General features: G+C 40.8%; 2 protein-coding genes across 6 annotated transcripts in view; one reads left to right on the top strand and one right to left on the bottom strand.

The window, feature by feature from the left end:
- LOC108031523 (heparan-sulfate 6-O-sulfotransferase 2) overlaps positions 1-25,749 on the top strand; it is an 83,706-nt gene that overhangs the window by 29,726 nt on the left and 28,231 nt on the right. The gene's annotated exons all lie outside the window — the stretch shown is intronic.
- On the bottom strand, positions 164-7,849 carry LOC108031521 (ATP-binding cassette sub-family A member 17). 5 transcript variants are annotated; one of them, XR_007764488.1, is made up of 11 exons: positions 7,522-7,849; positions 6,995-7,454; positions 5,168-6,926; positions 3,586-4,950; positions 3,323-3,532; positions 2,980-3,268; positions 2,284-2,919; positions 2,106-2,171; positions 1,546-2,039; positions 1,156-1,476; positions 164-1,085 (listed from the first exon to the last, which is right to left on the bottom strand). XR_007764488.1 is itself a non-coding variant. In XM_017105039.3 (10 exons), the coding sequence occupies exons 1-9, from the start codon at positions 7,755-7,757 to the stop codon at positions 1,580-1,582; spliced, it is 5,481 nt and encodes a 1,826-aa protein (XP_016960528.1). In that variant the 5' UTR covers positions 7,758-7,849; the 3' UTR covers positions 164-1,476; positions 1,546-1,579. The 5 variants fall into 5 exon arrangements, 3 of the variants coding, with proteins under 3 accessions (XP_016960528.1, XP_016960530.1, XP_016960531.1); XR_001768570.3 differs by having other exon boundaries at positions 164-973; XM_017105039.3 differs by having other exon boundaries at positions 164-1,476.

Below are 25,749 nucleotides of genomic sequence, written 5' to 3'. Positions count from 1 at the left end.
TTGAATTAAAAAATGTTTTTAGTAATCATAACTTTTCAAAAAGAATCATATACAATATAATTTTTTTTAATTTAGGACATAACCTCAGTCCCTCTTATTATTATTATCACATAAATAGTATCATGGTGTCAGTGATATATTCTAAATTGTAGAAAGCAAGGAATAAAGAAAGGAATGGATAGCTACTTATTTAATTCTGGTTAAAAGATTTAGGATCACGTGTGTGATAAGCCCATTTATGTTACCATATTTAATTAAAATATTCTACTTTTTTATATTTAACCAGATTCAACAAAGTCTTGCTTTCTTGTTCCGCCTTAAGCTTTAGGATCTCGTACTTTAACAATTCCTTTGTTCCCCTCGGTTAACTGCAATTAATTCTTTACTTCAAAACGTCCTCATTCCTTGCCGTCCAGAGCGATGGTAACAAGTTAATATATCAACATTACGCCGCACCGAAGAGTCAGCGCCTTGATTTTGCGCTTGACTAATTTTAGCTTTCGCTTTTGTTGTTTTTTCTCAACCATTTTCCTTTTTTTCGTTTTGTTGTTGTTGTTGTTATCCCCGCTTTCATTTTGTCTTGGAGAAAGTTTTGCGAGCATACTCGTGCTACTTTGCCTTGCGTAGTTGGGCATTTTCCGTTTCCGCGTTTCCTTGTAAAATTAGTATTTGCCATCGTTGTCGCTGGCTGGCGAGCTTTATCTTAAGCACCATTGGTCGCAGACCAGCAACAATTTGTTTTTCGCTCCGGCAAACGCTAACTTGCCCAGCACTTGATAAGCGGCAACTTTCGACTTTCCGTTGGCATTTTTCAAGCGACTCGCCAAAAGTTGGACTTTAATTTAAGTTTGTTGTTTAGCCTGAACTATTTCACTGTGCACCGCTTCAATGCAACTAATTTGATATATTTTCCATGTTCTCTCTTCTCGTTTCAGGTAATAACCCTAGGCTTCTCCACATAAGCTGATGGAATCTTTAATATAATGGTATAAAACAAGAAAGGGTAAATTGGTATTATTTAGGCAATTCCCAAAGATAATTTCCCAGTTTCAAAAATGTCAATTTAAAGTACTGCATAAAGATCTCTACGAATTTAAAAACTAAATGTTAGTACAAACTATTTCTTAACACCTGACATCTAAACATGCGCAATACCTATAATGTGGGACTCGTCCTTGGGTTGCGCCGAGGCCTTCTCATCCTTAATTGCCCCGTTGCGGGGTCCTTGGTGGCTCTCAACTTGAGCCACAATTTTGGGATGAATTTTCCTCTGGGGTTGACACGAAGGCATTTAAAATATGCAAGGCATTTGACATTTTAATCAACCGTTGCCCTCGGAACGCAGCCAGGCTCACCAAAAAGTCAAAGTGCAGGACCAAAAGGATGAGGAAAAAGAAACGCAGGAAAACTTGCGGAAATTCCTTAATGAATACAAATACGGTCGACTGCCTCGCTTCCAGACCCTTTGTTTAAAGGCTATAAAAGTCGGGGTGTGATAAAATATAAATATTTCTTGGCGTAGTGAAAGAAAACTGATAGACTTACGAAATCCTCAGTGGTTGGTTTTTATTTCTTAATTTCATTTCCACCACCCTGACTTTTTACTTTTCTCTGGCACAAATTCATCACTATCAGTACTTTCTGAGGAAGTTGGTGGTCTTTTTTTCACTGTTTTATCACTTTTTTTATTTCCCTTGTTTTTGCTTTCTTCCTTTTTTCTTTTCTTTTCTTCCTTTTCTTTGTTTTTTGCCTCTTCTTTAGCTTTATTTCTCTCCTTTACGATAGCCTTTTGACTTGTCTTTTCGCTGACTGTATTTGTTTCCTTATTCTCGTCAGAATCTTCAGAAGAGTCCGAGTCTATGAGCACCACAGAGTCTATGTCGTTTAGTTCCATTAAAATGTCTTCCAGGGAGGCCTGAGATATGGAGTAGTCCTCCAACTTTCCTTCGTTCCGTTTCATCTCCATTTGGTAAAACAGGTTGGACAATGTGGCAGAGTTCTTGTAGACGTGATATTTAAGATATCTGTCCAGTGTTTCCCTAAACACAAATAAAATTTGGATTAGGTAATATTTGCTGATAAGAGCAATTCAATTAGGATCTTACTGCAACTTTGCCATTGGAAAGAGCCTCAACATATCAGCCTTGAATTTTTTTATGTCTTTCTTTTGTCTGTAAGTTAGGTATAATAATATAGTGAATATATTAGTATACTAATAATGATAATACTTAGAATAAAAGTAGATAGTAGATCAGTTTTTATCGCGGATTCTTCATTACTTACTCTTCCGGCTTTGACTTGAGTTTAACCTTCAGCACATTGACATTGGAGACCTCTGATCGCACCGATTGTAACGACCCGATGCAGCTCATCTCGCCGGCTACCAAGAACCCGACCCTCGAGCACATGGCATTCACTTCATCGAGGCTGGTGGTGGTCAGAAGAACGGCTCTGCCGCCCTTGCACGCGCTCTCAATCTTGTGGGACAAATAGTTTCGGGTCGAGGGATCGACGCCATTATTGGGCTCATCCATAACAACCACCGATCCGCCGTTGAGAGCTAGGGCTAGACTCAGTTTTCTCCTGGTCCCGCCACTGTACGTATGGACTTTCTGGTCCAGTTGGTTTAAGAAACCAAAGTCGTAGGCCAGCTGCTCTATCACCAGCTTGATATCATATTTCGGCACGCCCATTAGCAGGCAATAGATCTTAAGGGTTTGACGTCCAGTGAGAAAGCCGTGAAGATGATCGAACTGAGGACAGTAGCCGATTTCCTTCTTGGCCACATTTCTGTTTTCACGCAGGCTGTTGCCCTTCACGTAGATATTACCAGCAGACATCCTGGATTCGGCCACGATCATACGGAAAATAGACGTCTTTCCCGCTCCACTGGCTCCCAAAAGGCCGAAACACTCACCGCTATCGATAGTAATCAAAATTATTTGGGATATCATCTAGAAAAGCATTGGCAATACGTACGGTTTGATGGCGAATGAGACCAATCTGACGGCTTTGGTGCGGCAGTAGTTCTTTTTAACCTGGTCAACAATTAGGGGGTATTCCTCCTGTTCGTAGTTCGGTATCAGAGCCACTCTTCTTTCCTCGTCGAGCACCCTGTTGTCTTTGTCGAAATAATTCCAATTTCTGTTTGATTTGCTGGATGTAAAAATGTGGATGATATCGCGTGCATAGGGCGAAATCCACAGAAAGAAAACCCAGAAAAAGCCATGGATTAGCAGTAACCAAACCTCTATCCAATTGTTTTCAGCTTTAGAACAAATAAGGATTATTATAAGTTTTTAAAATTGGAAATTTAACTTACGTTTGCAAGCGCAGAATACATTTCGGCATCCAAAATTGCATTCAAGATCATTAATGCTAGGAATTATTTCGCGTTCGCAATATTCACTCCATGAAAGACATTTGAATAGGCCAAAGGCACCGACGAACATTGGAAAAATACCAAAAAGAGTCCTTAAGCTGTTACCAAAAATTGATCCCGCTAGGTAGAGAGCGGAAAATAGTATACCACCTAACAAAAAGGGTATTACTTTTTACTTGTTTTATTTATCTAATAGTACTTACCCGTTATAACTAAAATCGTAAAAGTTATTGGCAACGCAGTAGCTGCCCTTCTGAACATCAAACTACATACGTAAACGAAGGGCAAGCAGGCGAAGCCAATAAGTAGAAGGATGATCAGGACTTGGTACCAGATTGTAGCTTTATATAGAGCCAGGGTAAGGGCCAGCATAAAGGCGGTAAAAATTAGAAAATCCCAAGCCAAATGGGACAACCAATAGAATGTGTGAGAAATTCCTTGTATTTCATGTTGCCATTTTATTTGATTCACCCGTTCCTCCGTCACAAACACGCCGAAAATGCTTAGGGCTAAAGCAAGATACGCAGTTATTATAACAACAGCTCCAAAGAATAGATACAAGTTGTCCTTTTCGTTGAGTAATACTAATGCTGACTCTGCAGTAGGCATATGGGATGTTAAATGAGGCTTGGGAGGCGGCCTCTCGTAACTAGTTTCAGACGGAGAGACCGGTGGCTTTTCTTCTAGGATATAATCGTCACTTTCTTGAATTTCGGTGTCGGGATAATCCGCATAATCAATATCCTGTCGTTTAGTCCTATGCCTTACCCTTGACCTATCTTTTGCCTTGTCCTTCACGACGAAATCTTCGATTTGACCTCTGCTCACATAGATGTTGAAATCGCTTCCAATTGCCGCCTTTCCCAGGGCAATATAGACCAGATTCAAGGCTATGGGCGCCGAGTGTTCGAAGGCATCGCTATTAAACCATGCTGTGACCACCGAGGAGTCATTAAAGGAAGCACCGCACACGAATCTTCGCTTGATGTCGCGGCGAACTATTGGCCGGGCTTCGAAAAGGTATGAAAAGACTGAAGGAACCTTTTGAACGGTTGCAGCTTCTCCGACCGAATCCTTGTAGGCTTCGGATTTGTCTTCATTTAAACCCTTGCCCACATCGAGTAAGATGATCATATCATCATAGTTGTAGTAGTCCAGTGTCAATGGAAACACAGTGGGTATTATTGCCTTTTGGTTGTCCTTTTCCAAACCTCCGGTTACTAGGACTAGGAAAAAATATAAGATTGGTATGATCATAATTATGAACAACAAGGGAACGTGGGCGGCTGTATAATGGACCTTCTTGATCATCATGGCGCGCCATCGGCTCATGCAGGTCGCTTTCCTTCTGACCATTAGCCTAATTCTTTCGTATTGTTTCGGCTTCACTTCTGGCGGCCGCCTGGTCTCTTCCGGCTCAGGTCTCCTTTCCGGTTCCTGTTTCTTTCTCGGTTTCTTCTCCTTCTTTTTTATAATCGGCTGTAGCTGCAGCTCTGCCTGAGGCTGTGCTGCTCCCCTTGTTTTTGCTAGGGCCGAATACATAGTTTGGGTTCCAGAATCCACTTTGTCTAAAAACCAAAGACAGGAAACCAAGAGTTTCTTATAACAAGATAAGTTTAAGAAAATGTCAAGATTATATTTATGGAAAATAGCTAATGTAAAACAGATTAGGCCAAATATATAATGTAAATCGGAGAACTGCCTCTTTTGTGCCGGCACACGCACAGTATACATAGGTATACGGGCAAGTCTGTTGATATTTTGCTAGTATTAAATAGGTCCTACCTTTTTCGTCTTCATCTTGATCGGATCCACCCCTGAAGCGAGGCTCTGGGCTCGAGTCCAGATTTAAGATTACCTCCTCCAGACCCGAGTCCATCAAGCCATAACTGACGATATCGAGGGTATTCTTATTGTTCTCCAGATGGCGGAACAAGTCCGCGAATTTGTCTATCTTGTTTCGTGGCAGCTTGTAGTTGACATCCGAACCACGGATTACAAAGGTGGCCGTGTTCACATAGCGTTTTACCATCTCCGTCAACTTATCCACATTGGCCTTGGGAGCCATCTCGCAAGAGAGTGTGTAGCTGGTGTTGTGCGTCTGCTTGAGGAACCCGAGAGGGCCGTAGCACCGGAGTCGTCCTTCGGTCAAGATGCCGATGCGGTCGCCGAGGATCTCACCCTCCTCCACCAGATGGGTGGTCATCAGGACGGTGCGACCCCGCTTCTCCTTCTGCAAAAGTCGCCAGAGATCGTGGCGACCCCTGGGATCCAAGCCCGTAGATGGCTCATCACACAATATTAGCTTGGAACCGCCGCAAAGGGCGCAGGCCAGGGACAATCTGCGCTGATTACCACCCGAAAGTTTGAGGGCCTCGCGCTTTCTGTAGTTCACCAAGTTGAGTTTGCCGATGTACAATTCAGACTCCATCCTGGCCTCTGTTTTTTGATAGCCCTTCACGCGACTAAAAAAGTAAATATGATCCTTGACACTGAGTCCCTTGAAGAGCACACTGTGCTGCGGACAGATGCCCAAGTTGGTTTTTGCATGTCTGCGATCTGCAACAATGTCAAAGCCATTGATTATGGCTGTTCCGTAAGTGGGTGGCAACATCCCGCAGAGCATCAGTATGATGGTGGTCTTCCCAGCCCCATTGTGTCCCAGCAGGGCAGTGATCTCATTCTCGTACATGTTGAAGGATACATCCTTTACAACCTCGCGGTATCCGAACGTCTTGCAGATGTTTTTGACCTCGACGCTAACTTGTTGGAATTTAGGTGGCTTGTAAATCTGGGTCTGACCCCGATCATGAGGATTCATCAACATTGGTTTCGGTGGAGTGGTAAGGGAGAAGCTATTACTCTTGGACGACATGGGCAGAATGGGTTCATCGTAGAAAACGGAGGGTACATATCGGCGGGGACACCAGTACCGCTTCTGGCATGGATAGTACCATGCCTGGGGAACCCCCAACTCGCCGGGTCGCACTCCCTCTATGTACAGGCAGATGATCAGTTCGATCCAGCCAACTGCGAACATTATCAGCATGTAGGCCACTATACTCAACTTATGGCCATAAGAAGCTGTTTTGGCCATGGTATACCACTGGATTCCCACCGACTGCAGCTCCAGTGTGGCTACGGAGTCCAAAATGTACAACAGGGCAGAGTTCAGACCCAACGAGGCAGCTACTTGAGAGGCCAGACTCGACTTTTGAGTACCCACAATTACAAAAGGAAGGGCGGTTGCAAAATATAGCAAAAGAGCGGCCAGAACTGCCCAGATACTTTTGAAGCAAAAAGAACTCACAAAGAAGGCGAAGAGCACGGCTGAATGGATGTACACCATAAGGACAATGATCAGGCAAATCAGATTGCTGAATTCATAAATCGATCCGATGGCTAAAATAATTACTACAATCAACAAGCATAGCATAAGAAGTACTATGGATTTCGTATACCAGGCCAGCCAATGAATGGAGTTCTTAAAACCCATGGTGTTCAAAATAGCCTTTTGCAGGCGCTCCTTTTCAGCTACGATGTTCTTGGGAAAATTATCAAAAAATAAATAGTAATTATAATTAATTACCCTACTTAGTTAGCTTGTCATACCTTGGAAATCGTTATGCAGGGGTAAAAAAACGATACTAACATCATGTACGTCATGAATTTGGTCGATACCGCATAGTGACTTGGCAAGTATCTGGGGTAGGGAAAGTGATTCATCTGCACCTTCGTATTGTTCCTCAGGCCGGAAGTCTTGAGTCCAATGAATGCCTGTGACAGCTGATCTTGTATCAACAAAAAGCCAGATGCGAAATACTTAAAGTCACTTCTTTTTATACGCGCGGGTGTGTATATTGTAAAATTTAGCGTATCCGGAAAGTTAACAATGCTAAACCATTCGTAGGGGAACGCAATACCGACTGCTTTTTGGTTTTGCAACATTTTCAAGTGGAGCTCCCGTAGACTGCTGTAACCTACGAAGTTTTTGCAGTTGATCCTGGGAGCAAGATCCGCAATGATTTGCTCAACTATGCCATTTTCGGGTGTAAAGTACAAATCATTAAAACTAGATAAAGCAGTGGTAAAATATCAAACTACACTTAACTAAGCCTCCAGGAAATATATCTACTCACGAAGTGGTGTTGACATTTTTCGGACCGGGGGCTTTTTCCAGTACAATTTCAGCTGGAAACATGGACCTCGCCACCTTTGTGCCAATGGTAACCAACAGGGGCATTAGGGCAGTGAGGAATATTATCATAGCTAATTCTATCCGGCTCCCCAGTTGTATTTTCAAGTCCTTCCATAGCAGCAACTGATACTTTTGACAACACGTCAAGTTAGCTCTCGTTCCCGAATGCGTTTGCATTCCACAGCCGCTGACACGACTGTGTTTTTTGGTGTTTTCCTAGTGTTTAGTTTCGAAAATATTTACTTTGTCATTTGATTATTTTGACTTAATGGGGTTGGCTTGCCAGAGAAAGTGTCGGAAGAAATCAAAATCCTTTTGCAGTTGAGATACATATTCTATAAGTTTAGGGTTATTTTTTATTTCGGCTAAAAGTCAAAGTTCAAAAATACACGAAGCGAAGAGGAAAACGGAAAATAATCTTTTTGCGCTTGAAAAACATTTATTTTGATAAAAAATATAACTTCTAAAAGTGTGCAGTAAAGCTTAAAAATGTAGCATACTTCTCTGCGCTCTCCGCACCACTTTCAATCCTGGGTGGCATTGTGACCACACAAAAAGGGAGGCACATTAATTGCGGAGTTTTGTGGGTGGCAACATAACTAACGGTAATTAGCTACTTTGTGCCACGAACCACTCACTGCCACACGCCCACGATCGTTTGTCAAAGCCCCCAGTCGAGTTTATGTTGGGCATTGTGCGGCCCGTTTTCGTTTTGTGGTCAATTGGGAATCGCAATTAACGCATAGTTTCATTTTTATTGCCACCCGAGCTTCGGGATTCAACTACGTTGGCCCAACATCAAAGCGAAATCCACTCACTTATTTGCCCATGAAAACCGAATGAATAAATTGTCCTGGGAACATAAGTGTCTTTTATGTGTTTTCGGCTTGAGTTTATTGTTGGTTTTGCCGTTATTAGTAGCCATTTAACCCAAGCCGCACTGGGGGATTCTCATAAAAAGCAAAAGTACTTTGTTTTCGCAGTGGCTTGCTTATAGGCAAAGTATATCAAGATAAGCAAAAAGTTCAAGGGTTACACGAACATGTTCGGAATTAATATTGTTATATATATTACTGGTTTATCCGTGCACTTGGAATAAGCAGAACATTTAAATATTAAATCAAAAAAACATAAGGAACAAAACCACCAAAAGCGTTTTTAGCACAAATTTAAACTCAGTATAGTTACAATTGGGTTAAACACCATAAATTTCTCTTATTGGTGGATTAAATGGCATGGACAGCGCCAGCGAAACTAATTTCCCGAGTGTTTTTCTACCCTTTTTAAGCCATGGTTTTTCGCCACCTCAATTCAATTAATTTGGAAACTAAATAAAAAGTACATCACGGTTAGGTGTATTAGTCAGGTAGTTTTATTACCTTAAATGACCATTAAATGTGGTGTGGAAATGGTATTGCTGCTGAATTTGTCTGCTCCAACTACACACACACTCCCAGCCGTGAAATGAGGATTCATGCAGGTTTATAATTAAAACAAAATATTTTACTTCCCTGCTTTTAATTAGAATTTAAAGCACAGGATAAGTAAGTACGAAGCCAATTTGTTTTTATCAGCCTGCGGTCATTTTCACTTGCAGAGTATTTAAAAACATTTTATTTTGTAAAGCTTATTGAAGAAAAGTTTAAATCTGATCCTTTTTCTTTTGCAAAAAAAGAAGGTCAGAAAAAAATCAGTTTATAAAACTAGAACATAGAAATATTTATGTAAATATATTTTTAGATGGTTAAAAAATAAAAAGTTGAATTATTTTTAGAGATGCACATAACTGGCGGTCACAATTTATGTTCCCTTTTGCTCCTTTTCCCCGTCTGGTAAAAATTCTTAGATAAGTAGAGAAAAATGGTTTGCATTTTAATAGCATCATTTGCGTTTTTCCCTTGGGTGGGAAATAATTTTTCCATTTGCATTTAAATTCAATGCAGGCTTATGATCTTGTCAGGCCCTTTAGAAACTCTTATAAAAATTTATCCACACACATAACTGAAAAGGAGCAGCAAATTCGACGAGCAACGATTCAGTGGAAATTCGATTTGTATTTGCAGACGAACACACTATTTTGAGTGACTGTAATTTCCTTAGCCATACCAGGGTATTTTGCATTTTAATTCAATATGTCAAAACGAGTCGTTAACAACAGCATGCGGTCGTCGGCGCTTCAGCAGTCAACAGCTGTCAGTCAAAGTCTCGGAGTAGGCGCGTTGTGGTTTCTTCTAAGAGGTGGCAGACCTCCAATCCTCCGAGCTCCACCGCAGGGTTCTTGGCGACAGGATTGTGTGTGGTCGTCAGTCAGTCAGTTAGCCAGGCAGCCAGTCAGTCAATCAGTCTCATAGTGTCTGTTGTCTACTCATCCAGCCATTTAGTTAGTTAGTTGGCCGCGCCACAAAGCGCGCTTCAGACATGCCCCCAGCTCACAGACGGAGTGTGTCTGCCACTCATAGTGCCTGTCCTTCAAGCTGAAGCTTAATTATCGTACTTATTCGAAGGCTTCTGTTGAGTTCTCACAGGATAGCACCACGCCCTGTCATAGCATAATATATTAAAAACTTGTCTTTGGAGCCATTAAGTAATTAGAAGGATACAGAATATTTAATTTGCAATCAACACGTGTGATAGGTTAGTCCTAAGGGATGATGTAGGGTTTTAAAGTATTTAAAGAATAATTCTTGACAGTAATTTAGTAAAAAAAAACATTTTACATAATATGAAAGTTTGATAATGTATAAAAAATAATATTATAAGTAACCAACGTAAAAAAGACATGCGTTATTAGGTAAGACTTAAACTGCGAAATAAACGAAATTTTGCAAGTTCATTGACGCACTTCTAGCTTACTTTGCCTTATCATTAACATGGCCACGTCCACTGTGCGTATGCTTAATGTAAGCATTGCATTGTTTATATTTCAATTGAAACGGCTAATTTATCTTGTTCTACTCTGTGATATATACCATCTCTCCTGCTTGCGTTCGGAATAAAAATTTCAAGCAATTTCGGTGCGGTGGAAGTACAATTTATCACATTGACGCTGATGAATTGTTTGCTTCTCACTATGACAACTTTATCGTTGACTCTGGTTGCTGATGGTGGTGTCTTTCCCCATGCACAGGCCCCACCCTGGGCAGTACCACTTTCTACTCCTCTCTCTGAGCTGTTGTTTCTGCTGCAATGCTTGTAAACTGTTTTGTAACTGTCACGGCTTGCGTCCTACGACACCTCCACGTTCAGCTGCTGCTTCCGTGTTCTCCGATAATGATTTAATATCGTTTGCCTTGTGCTTCTCCTCTTGAAAAATTTTATCCAAATGGATTATTATAAGGCATTTTCAGGCAAAGCTGATGTGTTCAATAGCTTTTCCACTTTTCTTGAATAAATTTAAAGTTTTAATCAAGGATTATTCAAAGCCATATGCGAAAACTATTTTGGTTTAAAAATCAGCTTAGAATAAAGACCAGCTTGGGTTCAAAGATCTTTCGGATGGTTAGGATCTTAAGCAAGATCTGAAATTCAGATTCGGAATAAACTCAAATTTCAATCAAGTATTCACTCAAGAAACCTGTGCTGTTTAAAAAACAGCTCTGCATGCCAAGCGGCTGCTTTTCCCAGTGGGTCGGGCAACACTTTAAGATGACTTTGCTTTATGAATAATTCAGCACAAAATAACCACCCTTTATGATATTTTTTGTTTTTCGCAGGGGCTGCGAATGAGTGTGTGCTGCAGCGAGTGAAAAATCACAATCTTCCAAACTTCAATCAGGCGTTCATTTTTATTGTCGGGCATATGCTCCCTGCAGCTGTTCCTTCCTCTCGACACACATACAGTGTACGGCGAGGTACTGAAGGGCTGGTTGTTCCTGGCGTTGTAGCGACGGCTGCCGCTATAACTGTCACTTGTCCTCGATACACTTGTCTGGCTGTCTGCCATGAATTCTGGGGCTGATGTCACTTCGGCAAAGTCCTAGGGCTGCCATCTTCCCCCCGCAGTCGTTAAAGATTTAAATTTATGCGCGGAAACCAAAAACTGTGGACCAACAATTGATATTTTATGGTTATGAATTATTACCAGCGATTATCTGGCAAAGTTCTAGGCAGCGGGATAAAATGCTTTCCCTTCTTTTGTTGGGGATAAAAGAAGGAGCCCCTATTTCCGTAGCAAAATACTTGATGGAGCCATCAATATGAGTAGCACTTTTCAAACTTTCAGAAGGGTGAAGTCAGATCACAATGGGGCAGTGCTAAAAAGTATCCAAACACAATAAGCAAACACATACAGAGAGCCATTGAGAAATTGCATTGCTCACTGTTGAGTGTTTGAATTGAAATAATATTACTCAGTGGCGCAATATTGGCTTAGAATGGATATTGTGCACTCGTCGGTAAACAAATAACTTTATGTATGCATATGAAATGCGATTATAGTGCACTTACACAGCATCTAAGCTCATGGGAATTCGCAAAGTGTTTTTAAATTGGATTTATTTGAAAAAGCAAACTGACATTCGATGCTGGTTATGCTGGTGCATAGAACAATTGAATCGCACACAAACGGCGAGTTTGACCATGTGTATTTTGCGATTGCAATTTGAACATTTCCACTTTATCCTCATTGGCTTTGACTTGTTTAATATCACATTGATGTCGAAACATTTTTGCGAAGGAATACTTGACTTGCTCCACTTAAAATTCCTCAACTTTGTGCGGTGCTTGGGCCATTTGGCCGAATGGCTTTTTGAAATGAAGCCAACTACTTGTCACACTCTCCACAGAGAGCACATGGGCCAAAAACCAAAAGGAGGGCAAAGGAGACACTTAACTTGGCTTGACACACTCCTCCGCACTCTTCAGAGCTTCAATTGTTTGCCCATTACGGCCCTTTGACATGTGGCGAACCAAAAGCATTATCTAAAGATAGTCTCCGAGGAGTCGGCGACCCGTCAAGTACAGATATTCCCAGGCATCCTAAATTTCTTATTAGGTGAGGTAGTCTTTGGGTTTTGAATTATATGGACGTAAATGGGTTATCGCTGTCACTTAGTACATAGGAAGACCTACATGCTCTCTAAGATATACTTAACAATGAATAATTTATAACCATAGCAACAAAGCTTAAACGAATTAAAGCTATAAGAAAGAAATATAAAATATATATCTTTTAAACAAAAGCATATAAAAAAATTTATATTGACACGGACCAATTACAATTTATTATATTAACAACCTGGTTTTAATATTGATAATTATAAAACCAGAAATAGGGAAATTTGTTTATGAGTAACTCAGTTTGATGGATCCATATCCGTTCTAGCTTATTGCTCATCTCCACCGCACTCCACGGCCGGCTGAAGTTGCCTGTCTTGTCGAGAGCTCCATTCAGTTCCTGCAGCTCCAAGTGCAGCAGCAGGGGCAGCAGCAGTGGCGTCGGAAAATGCAACTGCCCCTTTTCCCGGGCAGGCGCCATTGAAGTGTCTGACATTCACGTGTGAGTAGCAGCAGTGGCAGCTGACAGTTGACATGCTGACAGAGTCGAATTCGTCCTGCACAACAGACAAGTCCTGCTATAAGTGATGGCAAGTTGGCCTCTTTTAAGACGGCACGACTTTTTTAGTTTAAAGACTTACAATTTAAGGATTTTAAAAAGTGTATAAACAATATCTTAAGAGAACGTCTTTGGGAGGTACCACACAAATCATACTTAAGTCTTTAGTGTCTAAAAGTATGCAGTAACTATAGGCAACTAATCTTGTTAATCACCGTATGTTTGCTTTAAAGATTTAAAATTGTTTGGATTGACTTTTCCGATTATATTATAAAAGTTTTTATTAATTGCTCATTTGGTAATTTTTTGTTTTGTTTTCTATTGAATTGTAATTTATTGATATTTAAAAGCACTATTTAAAGCTTTGAATTTTATAAAGAATAAATATAATGCATTATTATTATTTGAGAATTTTTTTATATCATATTTTTAAAAATATATGGATCATAAGCATTAAAAAACATTTACTAACAAATGAAAATTTGCAATACAAATTGTGTTTGTATATAAATAATTCTGTTTTAACCAAAACAAATTAATTTATTAAAGTTTCCTGAATAATAAATGAGCATTGGTATTGCATATACTCAAATTTTCCCGTTCTCGTCATCACTGCCCGTACATGACCGGCGTCTGAATTACGATGTGTGTGCGAGTGCTGCATTACTTTTAATAGCTGCTCCCCCCAAACTCTTCGGGCATTCAATTTATGTCCTTTCACAAACATCTTATACACACGTTGTTGTGTTGTGTCGTGCTTTTTGAATTTTTCATACATATTCCCATCTCACGACTCCCTTACATAATTGCTTTCAGGGCGCTTCGCTGCTATGACTTTTTGTAGCGATTTGCTGAAAGCCATGATTTCATTTTAAATGAGTTTTTGATTTATGCATTAAACACATAATTGTAGCAGATTTCATATTTCTCTTTCGGCTTTCTCTCGCTGGGCTTTCATTCCTTTGTCCTCGGATCCTGCCTGAGGATTTGTCTGCCGTTTGGTGTGCATAATTTAATGTTTGGCTTGATTTATGCGAAGACGCTAAGGCAGCCAAACTCTGAAAGAGGTTTTAATATAACAAATAAGTTGGGGATTTACCGAGATGGGTTCGCAAGGCATTTGATCTCTGCCGAGGTTGATAAAGAGGCAAATTTTGAATGGGAAAAGTGCTCAGAAGATTAAAGATACGCTACTCCTTTTTCAAGAAAGACCATTATAACGAAATGCGAACCAGTCCTTGGGCTAATCGTTCATTAAACGTTGACTAAGTTTCTCAACCGACGCCTCCAAGGAAATTACTTTGTAACTTTCAAGAATCTAGAGTATTTTCCATTTTCCACTTAGCATCAGTTTTTGCCCCTAAGCTCATAATTCCATTAAAAGGAACCCCTCAAAGTCTGCGGCACAGAGCACAGTTCTCAAATCCTTTACCACTCAGCACACAAGCCCCGAAAAGGGGGCATCCTTACAGCAATTAAACTAAAAGCAATTAGAAGCACTGGCAATAAAAATTTAAATATTCATATTTTCCCAGCAAATTAAATGGGGCATGTGGCAGCCGGCAGGAGGATTACTTACAGCAAAATGATGTCAAATTATTGAGAGCTCGTTAAACACTTCTGCCAGCCAACCGCCACACCGCTTCTCTCAATTATCCCCAATGCGCCAAATGGAGTGTAAAGTTTTGCATATCCCACTAAAAAAATGAAAAAAAACTGAACTCTTGTTTACGAGCTCGTTACTCGGATGATGTGGCTAATAAAAAGTTGACCGAAAGGTGTTTACTTTCAGGTTACCATGTAAAACTTAATTAAGATTGAGTTTAGAGAGTTGTGGTGGTATCTTCCGCTCATGGTACAGTGCTTCTACACGATTGTGGAAGCTGCCCTGCTCCGTAAACCAATAAGGTTGAAAGGTCAGGTCAGAGGATTGGCAATTTCATTAGGTTCGGACTCGTTTCTCCCTGCCATTTACGCATTGGGGCAAAAGTGTTTGAAACATTTATACTTTATTGCTATTTTGCATGCATAAATAGTCGGAGGAGGAGGATGTGGGTATGGATGTGGATGTGCTTCCTAGTATCAATTTCGTATCTCCTCTGCAGCGCTTGCCAAGTGGGTCACGTACCGGTAGTATCTGTATCTGTATCTGTATCTGCATGTGCCCCCAACTGCAAAACTTTTGGAAGTTATGCTGCCTGCTTTTCGGCTGATATATATGTGTGTGTGTATGGTACCCAGAGCCAGAGCCCCTTTCAGTTTTCTTGTTCATTGAATCGAATTTCGATCATTTCTCTAGCGCTTTTCTGCCATGTTTTCATTTCTTGTTTTGCTGCAGGAGATAAAAATTCAATTATGGCTTTTTTGTCTGCCGACTTCCTGCCAGTTGCTGAGCAGACTTCTAGCATTGGTTAATATAATTTGTGCGCTGTAAAACAATTGTGAGATATTTATTTAAATGCAAAACACGTCACATTAATTAACACGTACCAATTGATTTACGCGGCATTAATTGCCATGTCACACATTCTCAACCTACAAACTGCAATTCATTTAATTAATGGCAAAGGTGAAAAATGGCCCAGTATTCGTTTTTAAAATACCCTGCTTTTTCAACTTTATTTTCGACGGAAATCATGCAAGCATGAAATATACTTAAACGATGCAGTGAAATTAATAAGGTTAAATACAATTCACATTGCCACTGGCATCAAATTATCGAATCAACTGCCTGTCATGCGTAACTTCTTTCAATTATTGTGCTCCCTTTGTTATCGAAAAAAATGACCAATTTGCATAATTATAATTGATGACCAATGTGTGCACAACATATGTCTGTGCAAATATTAACCATAAATTATTATAAATATTGAAATAAAATATTTAATAATGAATAGGCGAATTAAAACAAAAAGGCCAGTGAAAAATATATGTAAACGAAATCAAAGAGAACCAAGAGTTGCCTTGGCTGTCGAGGGGGGCCCAAGTGCCACTAGAATAATGTGTCAATAATGTGCGATTATATCGACTACAATCAGCCCCGGCTGCCACCCAACTTCTAAGACCCTTAACGTCAGTCACCAGCCAACATATTGCGGATAGAAAAAACAGCGAGGAGCACGAGCAAACTGTGTGAAGTTAATAAAAAAGGCGCTCCTCGAATGGGGTTCAATGGCGAAGTGGTTCGACTTTGGCCCTTTTTATTTCCCCTATTTGCTGCCGCTGCTCATTTTATACTTTTGATATCCCTAAAAGTCACGTATTTATTTTTATTTCGTTTTTTTTCTGCCGCCTGCTTGGTTGTTTTTTTTTTTTTGCAAGTCGGGGGCTAAAGGAAAAATCAATTGCGCGCAAATTGAGTAAATGTCATTTAGACATCCGCTTCCCCGACAACAAAAACCCAGTTGAGGAACCTAAGCAAACGATTGTCAGGCACAAACCTCCACACACTCCTTACTCCTGCCACAAAGTATGCGACAATGTGGCATGTGATCCCGCCATTGCATAAATATGTAAGTTGACAATTTCCAAGGCTTCAAATGAATACATGCGTGGGCCTAGGGTGGTTCAGGGTAGTAAGTAAGTTTTAAAGTCATATTTTGGTGGCTTATTGTGTTGTCAAAAAAAAAGTACTCAAATTTACTGATGAGCAGAAAATTCCAATCTTGAAAAAAGTCTTTAAACATTATGTTTTAAAATGTTTGAGAAAATATAAAAGTGTAAAAAGTATACAATATAATAAAAATTCCTATCGAGATAATTACATAGCCTACCTTTAGGCACCATTTTTAATAAGGTTTAAAACCGTGATACATTTATGTTTAAAGTTATTGGGAACTATTTTAAACTTTTAAAAAATCTGAAAAAAAAATTGTAGAACAGTTTTGAGTCAACTTCATAACCACAGACCTTAGAGGTCCACCCTATTGCATATGTGTGTGCTTTACCACTTTAAACACAATCTAATGTCAACAGGACAGACACTGCAGAGGCTCCTTCAGCGCCAGGCATTATTACAGCATGTCGTCCGTCTGTGCCGACTTATAAATGCGGTTTGGCTTCCATCTGGTTTTGTCATAAGTGTGCACACTGTATTCGTGCGAGGGGGCGGAAGTGCCACTGTCTGCGGCTTGTGCGTATCAATGAAGCAGTTAGTCGAGTGGCTCTCCATGCTTCTCGTTGACTTTATTGGATTATCAGGCAAATTTTATAGTATGCCTTGGACTCCTCGCATGAAAGCCAACCTTCCTGCCAAAGCATATTGAATGGCCCACCAGCCCCCTGAACCCAAAATGGCTTTACTTCGGCAATGAGTTTTTTGAAGCATATTTACCCTGAATTGATATGAGGACTCAGGGTGGATAATGGCTGAAAAGTAAATATGGAGAATTCAAATTGAGAAAGTTTGAAGCACGTAAATGGCAGCTGAGCATTTGGGTTTCTAAAAAGTAAAAAGATTTCTTCCATAATGATTTGTTTTATTTCTCTCTTTGGCTTTTATTTAAGAGTATTTCTCTGCAAGAAGGAAGGTTGCACTCGAGGTGACAATCTTAGAACCCATCCAATCGATTTCAGTGATTGAACATTTTCCTCGCCTTATTTTCCTTCTGCGAGAGCATTAAAAAAATTGCACATTGAGAGACTCCTTTCCTTGCAATATTTCTAATTCCCCTTAGCCTCTGATGGCTGCCAGGAATGTAGTTGACGCACAGCTGGGCTTCTGTTTTCCTCCGCACTTTCACATATTTAGAAAGTAAAAAAAGAAAAAATCTAGAAAAATATCCAGAGCAGAGGAGAAAGAACAACAAGCTCACATTTCGTGCAGATTCACACGTACACATGGGTAAATACCGACAAACCCACGACAACTAGGAACAGGACCATCTGAGCTTCTGAGGGGAAATGGGGGATAACGCTTCGTTTTAATTGTTGAACCGCACAAGTGCTTACACAAGGACCAACTGGGGAACTACACTACTGGGCACATCCACCAATGAGCAATGGGAACATTTCCATTTCCATTTCATTTCAGCTCCAGTTGCAGGCTAGACTTTGCCTAACCCACATTGGAGGATAGCTCAACTTGAGTTGCATTTTAATTTACACAGCAAAAATTTCCTACAGCAAATACACCGCAGCCTCCGAGGGGCATAAATAAATTAAACTTGGGCTAAAACTAAAGCAAATACTTTCGGCAGTTCAGAAACTGAATTGGGTTGGCCGAGCGGGCGGGCAAGAGGCTCGCCCAATTTGCAAGGATCTGGGCAAATTCGTTAGAACCCAGTTGCAGGGAAAATCGAGGTGGCAGGGATAACCGGGGGCCGTCCTGCTAAATCGGCGGAAAAACAAGCGGCAGAAAGCGTACAGCATGCAAATCAGTTTGGCATGCGGCAAAAAGGTGTAACGGCAGCACAAAAAGCGAGCAAAATCGCCAATCCAAGTTTGGGTAATCGAACAGTTCACTTCGAAAGGGGGCGATGCGGAATTAAGGATACACGTGCCTCAGTTGTCGTATTCTTGCGCTTTCCCGGCCCGCCATTGGGTCCTTCGGGTTCTCAGATTCCCGTGAAAGGGTGAACAAAACCTGCTACATGGAGAGTTCTTAAGCTCCTTTTAATTTGAACTCCTCCCAAAGGATACAATGAATTTAAGGAATCCCTTAGTGACTCGATGAACAGAAGTTTTTACGTCCATCCAGCCGTATTATTTTTGAAAATCTTTAAACGTAAAGATTTAAATAAATATTTTTCTTACACATTTTAAGAGTAACAAAGACATTTTTTTAGTATGTAAGATTGGCGTATTTTTAAAATAGCTAATTAAATATTTTATAATTAATTTTAACCATAAGCCCAATAATGTTGAACCTAGCTTTTTTACAAATTACATAAATAGAAAATTACAAAATGGCATACAAAAACATGCAACGGAGATGGTTAGTTAAAGTATAACATAGGTTATCTTCGATATGATAGATTTTCGAAATGAGAAGCTTTATGAATTACTTTAAAATCCATCCAAAAGTTAAAAACAGTGATCAATAGTATAGAATCAGCTTACCGAAAACCAAGTTCCAAAGCCCAAATACCCGCCACAAAGCGTTTTCCCCCATAAACCTCAAAAGGGGCCACTGGAGGACTGGAGTGAATGCAAATAGCGCAGGTTGGCGCAATAAATTCGAAACGTTTTCACGTTGCAGTTTGACTTTCTGCAGTTTGCCATTTATTTGTGCTAACAATTTTGTCGCTTGCAAACCAAACCCACACTCACACTTTCCCATACATACATATATTTTTTTGAACATTTGCCATGACAATTTGCTGCTCAATTGAACTCGCACGGATTGCAGACTCACCTGCCCCCGGCTCTGCATATCTTGCTCACTTTGTCAGTGGCTGCTCACCTGTCCCTCTGCCCTGTTTTGCATAAGTTTGACAGCTTTCTCTCTGTGTACCTATGTGCATGTGCCGCTAACGAAGTCATTCAGCGTTTGTGTCACAGGCGTTCCATGATGTGTTCCACGAAGCTGGCCAGGATTGCGGGGGCAATGAGGTGTGGCGTGGTGTGGTGCGGGGTGGGGTGGCCACCTGGTTGCAGCTGCAGCTTGCCCAAAAAGCGCGTCACGAAGCTGCGTTCATTATGTTGCCACTCTGCCACGTCGATGGTGGCATGTGTGTGGAAGAGAGTTCCCATGCCCTTTCCAAAGGTATCTATAGCGGTCCATCCAAATGTGTGATCCTTCCAAAGATATAGGAATATAAAATCAGTTAAGAAATGGTATTTGCTAATAAATGAATGGATCGACTGTCAGTTAAAACAAATTTGCTATTCTCCAAGAAATAAGTACTCTTTTTAACAATTTTCCCTTTCACTCTACTAGAATTCCATATGCACAAATATTTTTATATAGTTATTTTTTCGATCATCTTTTTAAGATAAAACTGTTTCACTTGTAATTGGCAATAACTTTTCTTAGATGCATAAGAAACACATTCAAAGTAAATTCAACATTTTTCAAATTTATCAAAAATAAGAACTATAAAGTAGTTGATAATACCTCTTCAATTATAGTGTTTTATTGCTCTTAAAATAATGTTCCCTGTTAAAGGTGGTTGTTTTTCGAGCCAGCTTTATTTTTACATTGTTTTTTTAGGCTTTTTCGATTGACATAAACCACATCACTGTATCTTGTTGCTGGGAGGGTATTTCATGCTTTGGTATGTGATGCCCGCTTTCCCCTCTTGTTGTTTTTCGGGGGTTTTTTTGGGGTACTATTTTGCGGGCATTGCAACTGTCGGGCTGTCAGGCGGATTGGGGCGTAACGAACGGGGGCGGGCAGGTGTTGTGGCTGCGGCTGCGGCACTGCCTGTCCTCTCTGATTTATGTTGCCAATCAGGCCTTTTGCTTGCGGTTGCACTCTGTGCCACGGAGAAGTGCTCGCTGCTCCTCGCTCCGCTGATTTGTTACCCGTACGCAGCGTAAACAAGGTTGCAAATGGATTTGCTGCGACGCCCGCAGAGTTTATGAGCTCCACTTGGCCGTACATCATCTCATTTGCTGTTTTGCCGGATAAGCCGCTTACCCGGAATCAAATAGGTCGTGGAGTGGACCACGGAGTCGCAGACTCCTCGAGGGAGATAATCCCGAGACGAGTGTGCCCTGACATCTATAAATGAATGCATTTTGCTGCAGCTGCTCATCGGATAATGGCAAATATATAGCCTACTTTTTGGGCTATATATGGCGAGAAAAGGTCCTGGCTATGTGTTACCTATAAAATATTAAATGCATTTGCAAACGCACAGATATTCCGGGGAACCGAGTCCCAAGCCCAGGTCCTTGCCCATAATTCAACGTTTGAGTCGAGATACTTGCCAAGTTATCTAAATGCTAGCAGGAGCAATCTTCTGCTGGAGCTGCCTTTCTACTTTCCTGGCAAGCAACTGGGCCAAAATCTTTCCACTTTGCTGGCCACCCGTTTTTATTTCATTTCTCCATCTTGTCATTGGTCTTTCCCCAAAGATTGAGCAAGGAAAACGCATTACGCTTTCTATAATCTTTTTGGTGGATATTTTAAAGCGATTCTCTTAGCAAAATCCCAGGGATGTTTTCCCCCAATTTCCGTGCTATTTTGGTTAAACTCCCTGTACATAAATGGTCAGGCATCTGTCACGTTTGCTCGCATGGACGCACGTGTGATGAATACTTGGCAATTAGGGAGGCCGGCGAATCCCTGTTGACATAACCAGGAAGAAATCATTTAGGCAACGTTCTTGTCAACTCCGGCTGGCTTTCGAGGCCGGGTGCTGAGGAGGGTCTCCAGAAATCCCTACGTTTATAAATATTTTATTTATTTACTCTCCTGATTTCGGTTGTCAGCTACGTGCTGCAAATGCCTAAAATCATGTTCACAGATAAATTTGGTGCATTTCGGGTTCTTTTTTTGGTAGGGAATTGGTTGACATATGTGTCTGGATGTGGGGATTTGATTGATCACTTATTGTTGCTGGGCTAGAAGGGAGACCTAATCAGAGTGCCTTGTATCCATCAATTTATTTTCTTATTTAATTTGTCTGGTAATTGTGACAAATTAGAGATACAAGAACTCTTTTTTACACTTCTTAGATACACAAGCCTTAAACAGATAGCTATATTATTTTATTGTTAAAACGTTTATTATATTTTTCCAGCAGTAACATTTGTCATTTTCGGACGAAACTTTTATAAACAAGTTTTATTTCAGCTCAACATATAGTAATCAATTACCATTTGTTTTCATTTAATCAATTCCAATATCCAGCTTTATTTATGTGCTCTAGGTTTATTTGGCAACCATATTCTAAAGTTTATCTCTTATATTTCTCTTTGCAGGTATGCTTGCAACTCGTTGCCCTGGGTAAACAAATCCCTGTTTTTGCCTCATCTCCCAGTGCTTACAAAAATGTTTTGCCACAAGATCTCTCCTAAGCTAAGCGTGTGGAATTGAAGGGTATCATTTGTGGGTGAGTTATCCACTCCCGGGGGAGTGCTCAGTGTGACATGGTTTTGTGCTGCAAGCAGTTGTAAATTGTCGGATAATTTAATTTGTGGTTAAACGCAACATAGACGCAGAGGAAGGCACCAGCACATTTAAGGGGGCCAAAAAGGGTGCGAAAATCAAGAAGTTGTCCTGGCAACGGGTGTAATTGGGGAATAGAAATAATGCCAAGCCAGAATGGAAACCTAAATCCCTCCGGGGAGATTCGCAGGATGCCAATGTCCCCGCAGCACAGTGCAGTACATGTTGCTTTGCACCACGGCGCTTTAGTTGCTTTTTATGAATTTCGTATTTGTGCGAGTAAATTCCCTTTTGCCCGGTGCCACATGACGTATGAGTAATGGCTTTAGCCCGCCCTGCTTTTGTCTCGCACTGTCGGCATTTTTGTTGCAGCTTCTGTTCTTGTTTATTCTGCGGTCGCGTTTACCGCCCAACACCCACTCCAGCCACCCACCACCCCCTCGGCGCTCCCTGTCCGCAATCGCATATGCATGGATTTTATCCGAAACTATATAGTACATATACATTTCCATCCAGATATATCTGTTCTGCGTCGGCGAGGCTTTTGTTTCTGGTGTTGCTGCTACTGCCGCTGCCGCTGGTATTACTGTCTGCCTCTTTCCTGCATTGTCAAATTGGTTTGTTTAAATTGAATACTTTGTAGCGCTTTGTTAAAGGAAAAAAACCGGATTTTTCCCAAAAGAGCACAAGTTGTTGCACGAAAAAAAAACAAAACTGAATTGTTGTTCAATTTTAGGCGATAAAAAAAGGGATAAACATAAGCGAGCTTTAAGGAATGATCAGAGCGTTAAATTGATTTTCCAATTAGGCTGGTTGTTAAAGTACAAACAACTGCATAAAATCCTTTAAGTAATCCCAAGGAGATTTATTTCTCCAGCTCACCATCGTTATGCTGGCCCTAATGAACCCTTCAACACAATTCAAAAATTTCATACCCATTCATCATTCTGCCGAAAGATTTCTTTTGGTTTTTGCGGCGGGGGCTAAATAAACTGAGAAGGCATGCACTTGGGACTTAATCTGCCGCATAATTCAAAAGCCTCTGCATCATGACAGGCCAAAACCGAAGAAACCGAGAACCCACAGAATCTGGGGCAAAAGGAAAAATCCCGAACCAGACCCAAACCCAAACCCCGACCAGCGAAAAGGGAAAGAAAGTTTCCTTCGGGGCGGAAAAGTTTTCACCACCCCGTTTGGCTGCTCCGCCCACGCCGCTTTTTGCCGTTTGGTAACTTCATATTTATATAATAACTTTATGTTTATGTTGTAGATTTTCGTCGTCCTCCTCGTCGGAGAAATTCACAATAACCAAGGGGAGGGCGAGCAAGCCAAGGACAAAGGACTAAAACAGCAAACAAAGTGCCAAAACACACATACTGTAGCTGTAGCTGTAGCCATAACAAAAGGCGCGCTGGCGTCTAAAGTTGATTTCTTAATGTCTTCCAAGCATCGCCAACAACTGTTTGTCTTGATGAAGAAAACGGCAGCGCCCGGCGAAGATGATGATACTACGCCCACATATATAGTCACATAGTCGAGCCAAAAGCCGCTGCCCGAGGCAATTTACACTGAAGTTGTTTATTTTGAAACACTTGCCGGTTGCGAGGAGCAGCAGAGCCAATATTGAGGCATGTCCTTGCTGTCTCCGCCATTCAACTTTCGACATTCGACATTTTCGCAGCGGAAGCGGAAATGTGCATTATTTGATATGACTCTGTTTTTGTTACTTGTTGTTGCTGCGCTTTTGCACACACTCGACTGGTTGGCAGCCCGAAAAAAGGCTCTTTGACAACGGAACTGAACACAGCTTCTGAAGGGCCATAAAGAAGAGTAATTTAATTGAATTTCCCTGACCACCAAGAATGCTCACTGGCATATGGTAAATCACAAATTGCTCAAGCAAGAAAAGGCAGCTTAAGCACAAATCTAACTCAATAGGGCTTGATTCAACTTGATTGAGTTCTCCAATTAAATTAAAGTTAGATATCTTTTCACTTTATTTAAAACCAAAATTTTTAATAACCCTTGGCATTTTCCGCTTCGTCTGCTACAGAAAAAAGAAGTTAAATCCTTATCGTTTACCTTTTGGGCAAAAGTTTTTCCCAACTAGCTTGGCTTTTCTTCCATCTCCTCGGAACACTTGCTCATTTTATTATCATATTTATTAATTTCCCTGAGAGTTGAGACCCTTCAACCATTTTAAGTCAATATATAATGCAATTCAGATTTTGCTTTTCAACAAGTTTTAAACAATGGCCCAGCGTTTTTTCTCCTTCATAAATTGGCTTTGCTTTTGTAGTCGGGCAACTTTCACTGCCTTTTCCATGGGGGTGTAATGAAGGGTGATGAGGTGGGGGGCTGCGTCTGACAGAATTTGAATTTTTTGAGTTTTCCGGCTGCAATCTCCACTCATTTATTGTTACCGGAATTTTGAGGGCAAAGGCTTCATTCAACCGCAGGCGCTGATATTCAAAAGCGCACAAAAAACTTTTTCGAGGACCTAACTGGAAAATTTGAAGCACCTTTAGTTTGGCCAAAAAAGTTTTCCAACGCCGAATACCAAAAAAATAGCCCCGAAAACTAAACTTATGCAAACAGCTGAGCGCGTAGACGGAAAACCAATACTCAAAGCCTAGAAAAATGGCGAAAAACCCATCCAAAATGGAGAGAAAATGTGCAGAACAAACTTTTTGGCCACGCCAGTCTCTGTGGTAAATGAAATTTTAATAAACCCAAAATGGTCTTTGGCCAAATCGCTTTTTCCGCTTTGCGGGCGTGCGGCGATGTTACGCATACGCCGTGTATGCCAAGCCGACTTGTGGTAAATTTTAATTGGCTTGTCGCGAGTTGGCTCTTTTTTCCACTGCAGCCCGCTTGATTTTGATTTTGAATTTGCCGCTTGCCTACGGCAGGCAGCATGATTAAAAACTTTACATAGTTTCGCGCTGGTTTTCGGTTTTGGTTCTGGTTTCGGTTTCTGTTTCCCATTTTCCATTTCCCATTTGTTTTTGGCATTATTGCAGGCAGAACTTTTGTATGAGAAACTTGCCTTCAAATTGGCCACGCCCACCCATCAAGGGAAGTTGGGCCGTTGTCGCTCGTCGGTTGGCATGGCAGCGATTTTCTATAAGAATAGTTGGCCCATAGTCATGGGGAGCCAGGTAAAGTTTAGGATTTTAATTAGTTTCGCTCGTCGCTTAGTGCCAAAGCAATTTGTTCGGTGGGGCTAGCCCGCTTTAATATAAATCTCAGCGCTTAATATTGTCTGTGGCCGAGGCTAGATTTCTTTGGCTACCACTAATTGCTTGAAATCTACTTGGAGGAAAGATTACTTTCCCAAGATGTTGGAATAAAAAGCTGTCTACGCATAGTCCTGACCATGTGATACAGGCTTGAATTTTAACTAACTAACCTTTACAAAATTTAACCTAGCTGGGTAATCCAGTGGATTGTTCGACATTTGTGCAAGTGTCTACGCATAGTCCTGACCATGTGATACAGGCTTGAATTTTAACTAACTAACCTTTAAAAAATTTAACCTAGCTGGGTAATCCAGT

This window comes from Drosophila biarmipes, chromosome 3R (genome assembly GCF_025231255.1).
Source record: "Drosophila biarmipes strain raj3 chromosome 3R, RU_DBia_V1.1, whole genome shotgun sequence".
NCBI lineage: Eukaryota > Metazoa > Arthropoda > Insecta > Diptera > Drosophilidae > Drosophila > Drosophila biarmipes.
This window is presented reverse-complemented; position numbering and strand designations above follow the sequence as displayed.

Excerpts from the sequence above, each read along its gene's own strand:
- LOC108031521 (XM_017105039.3), bottom strand. The coding sequence starts at position 7,757 with ATGCAAACGCATTCGGGAACGAGAGCTAACTTGACGTGTTGTCAAAAG. Across the intron at positions 4,951-5,167 it reads TCAAGATGAAGACGAAAAAG|ACAAAGTGGATTCTGGAACC; the intron begins GTAGGACCTATT and ends TTTGGTTTTTAG. Across the intron at positions 2,920-2,979 it reads GTCTCATTCGCCATCAAACC|CGGTGAGTGTTTCGGCCTTT; the intron begins GTACGTATTGCC and ends TACTATCGATAG.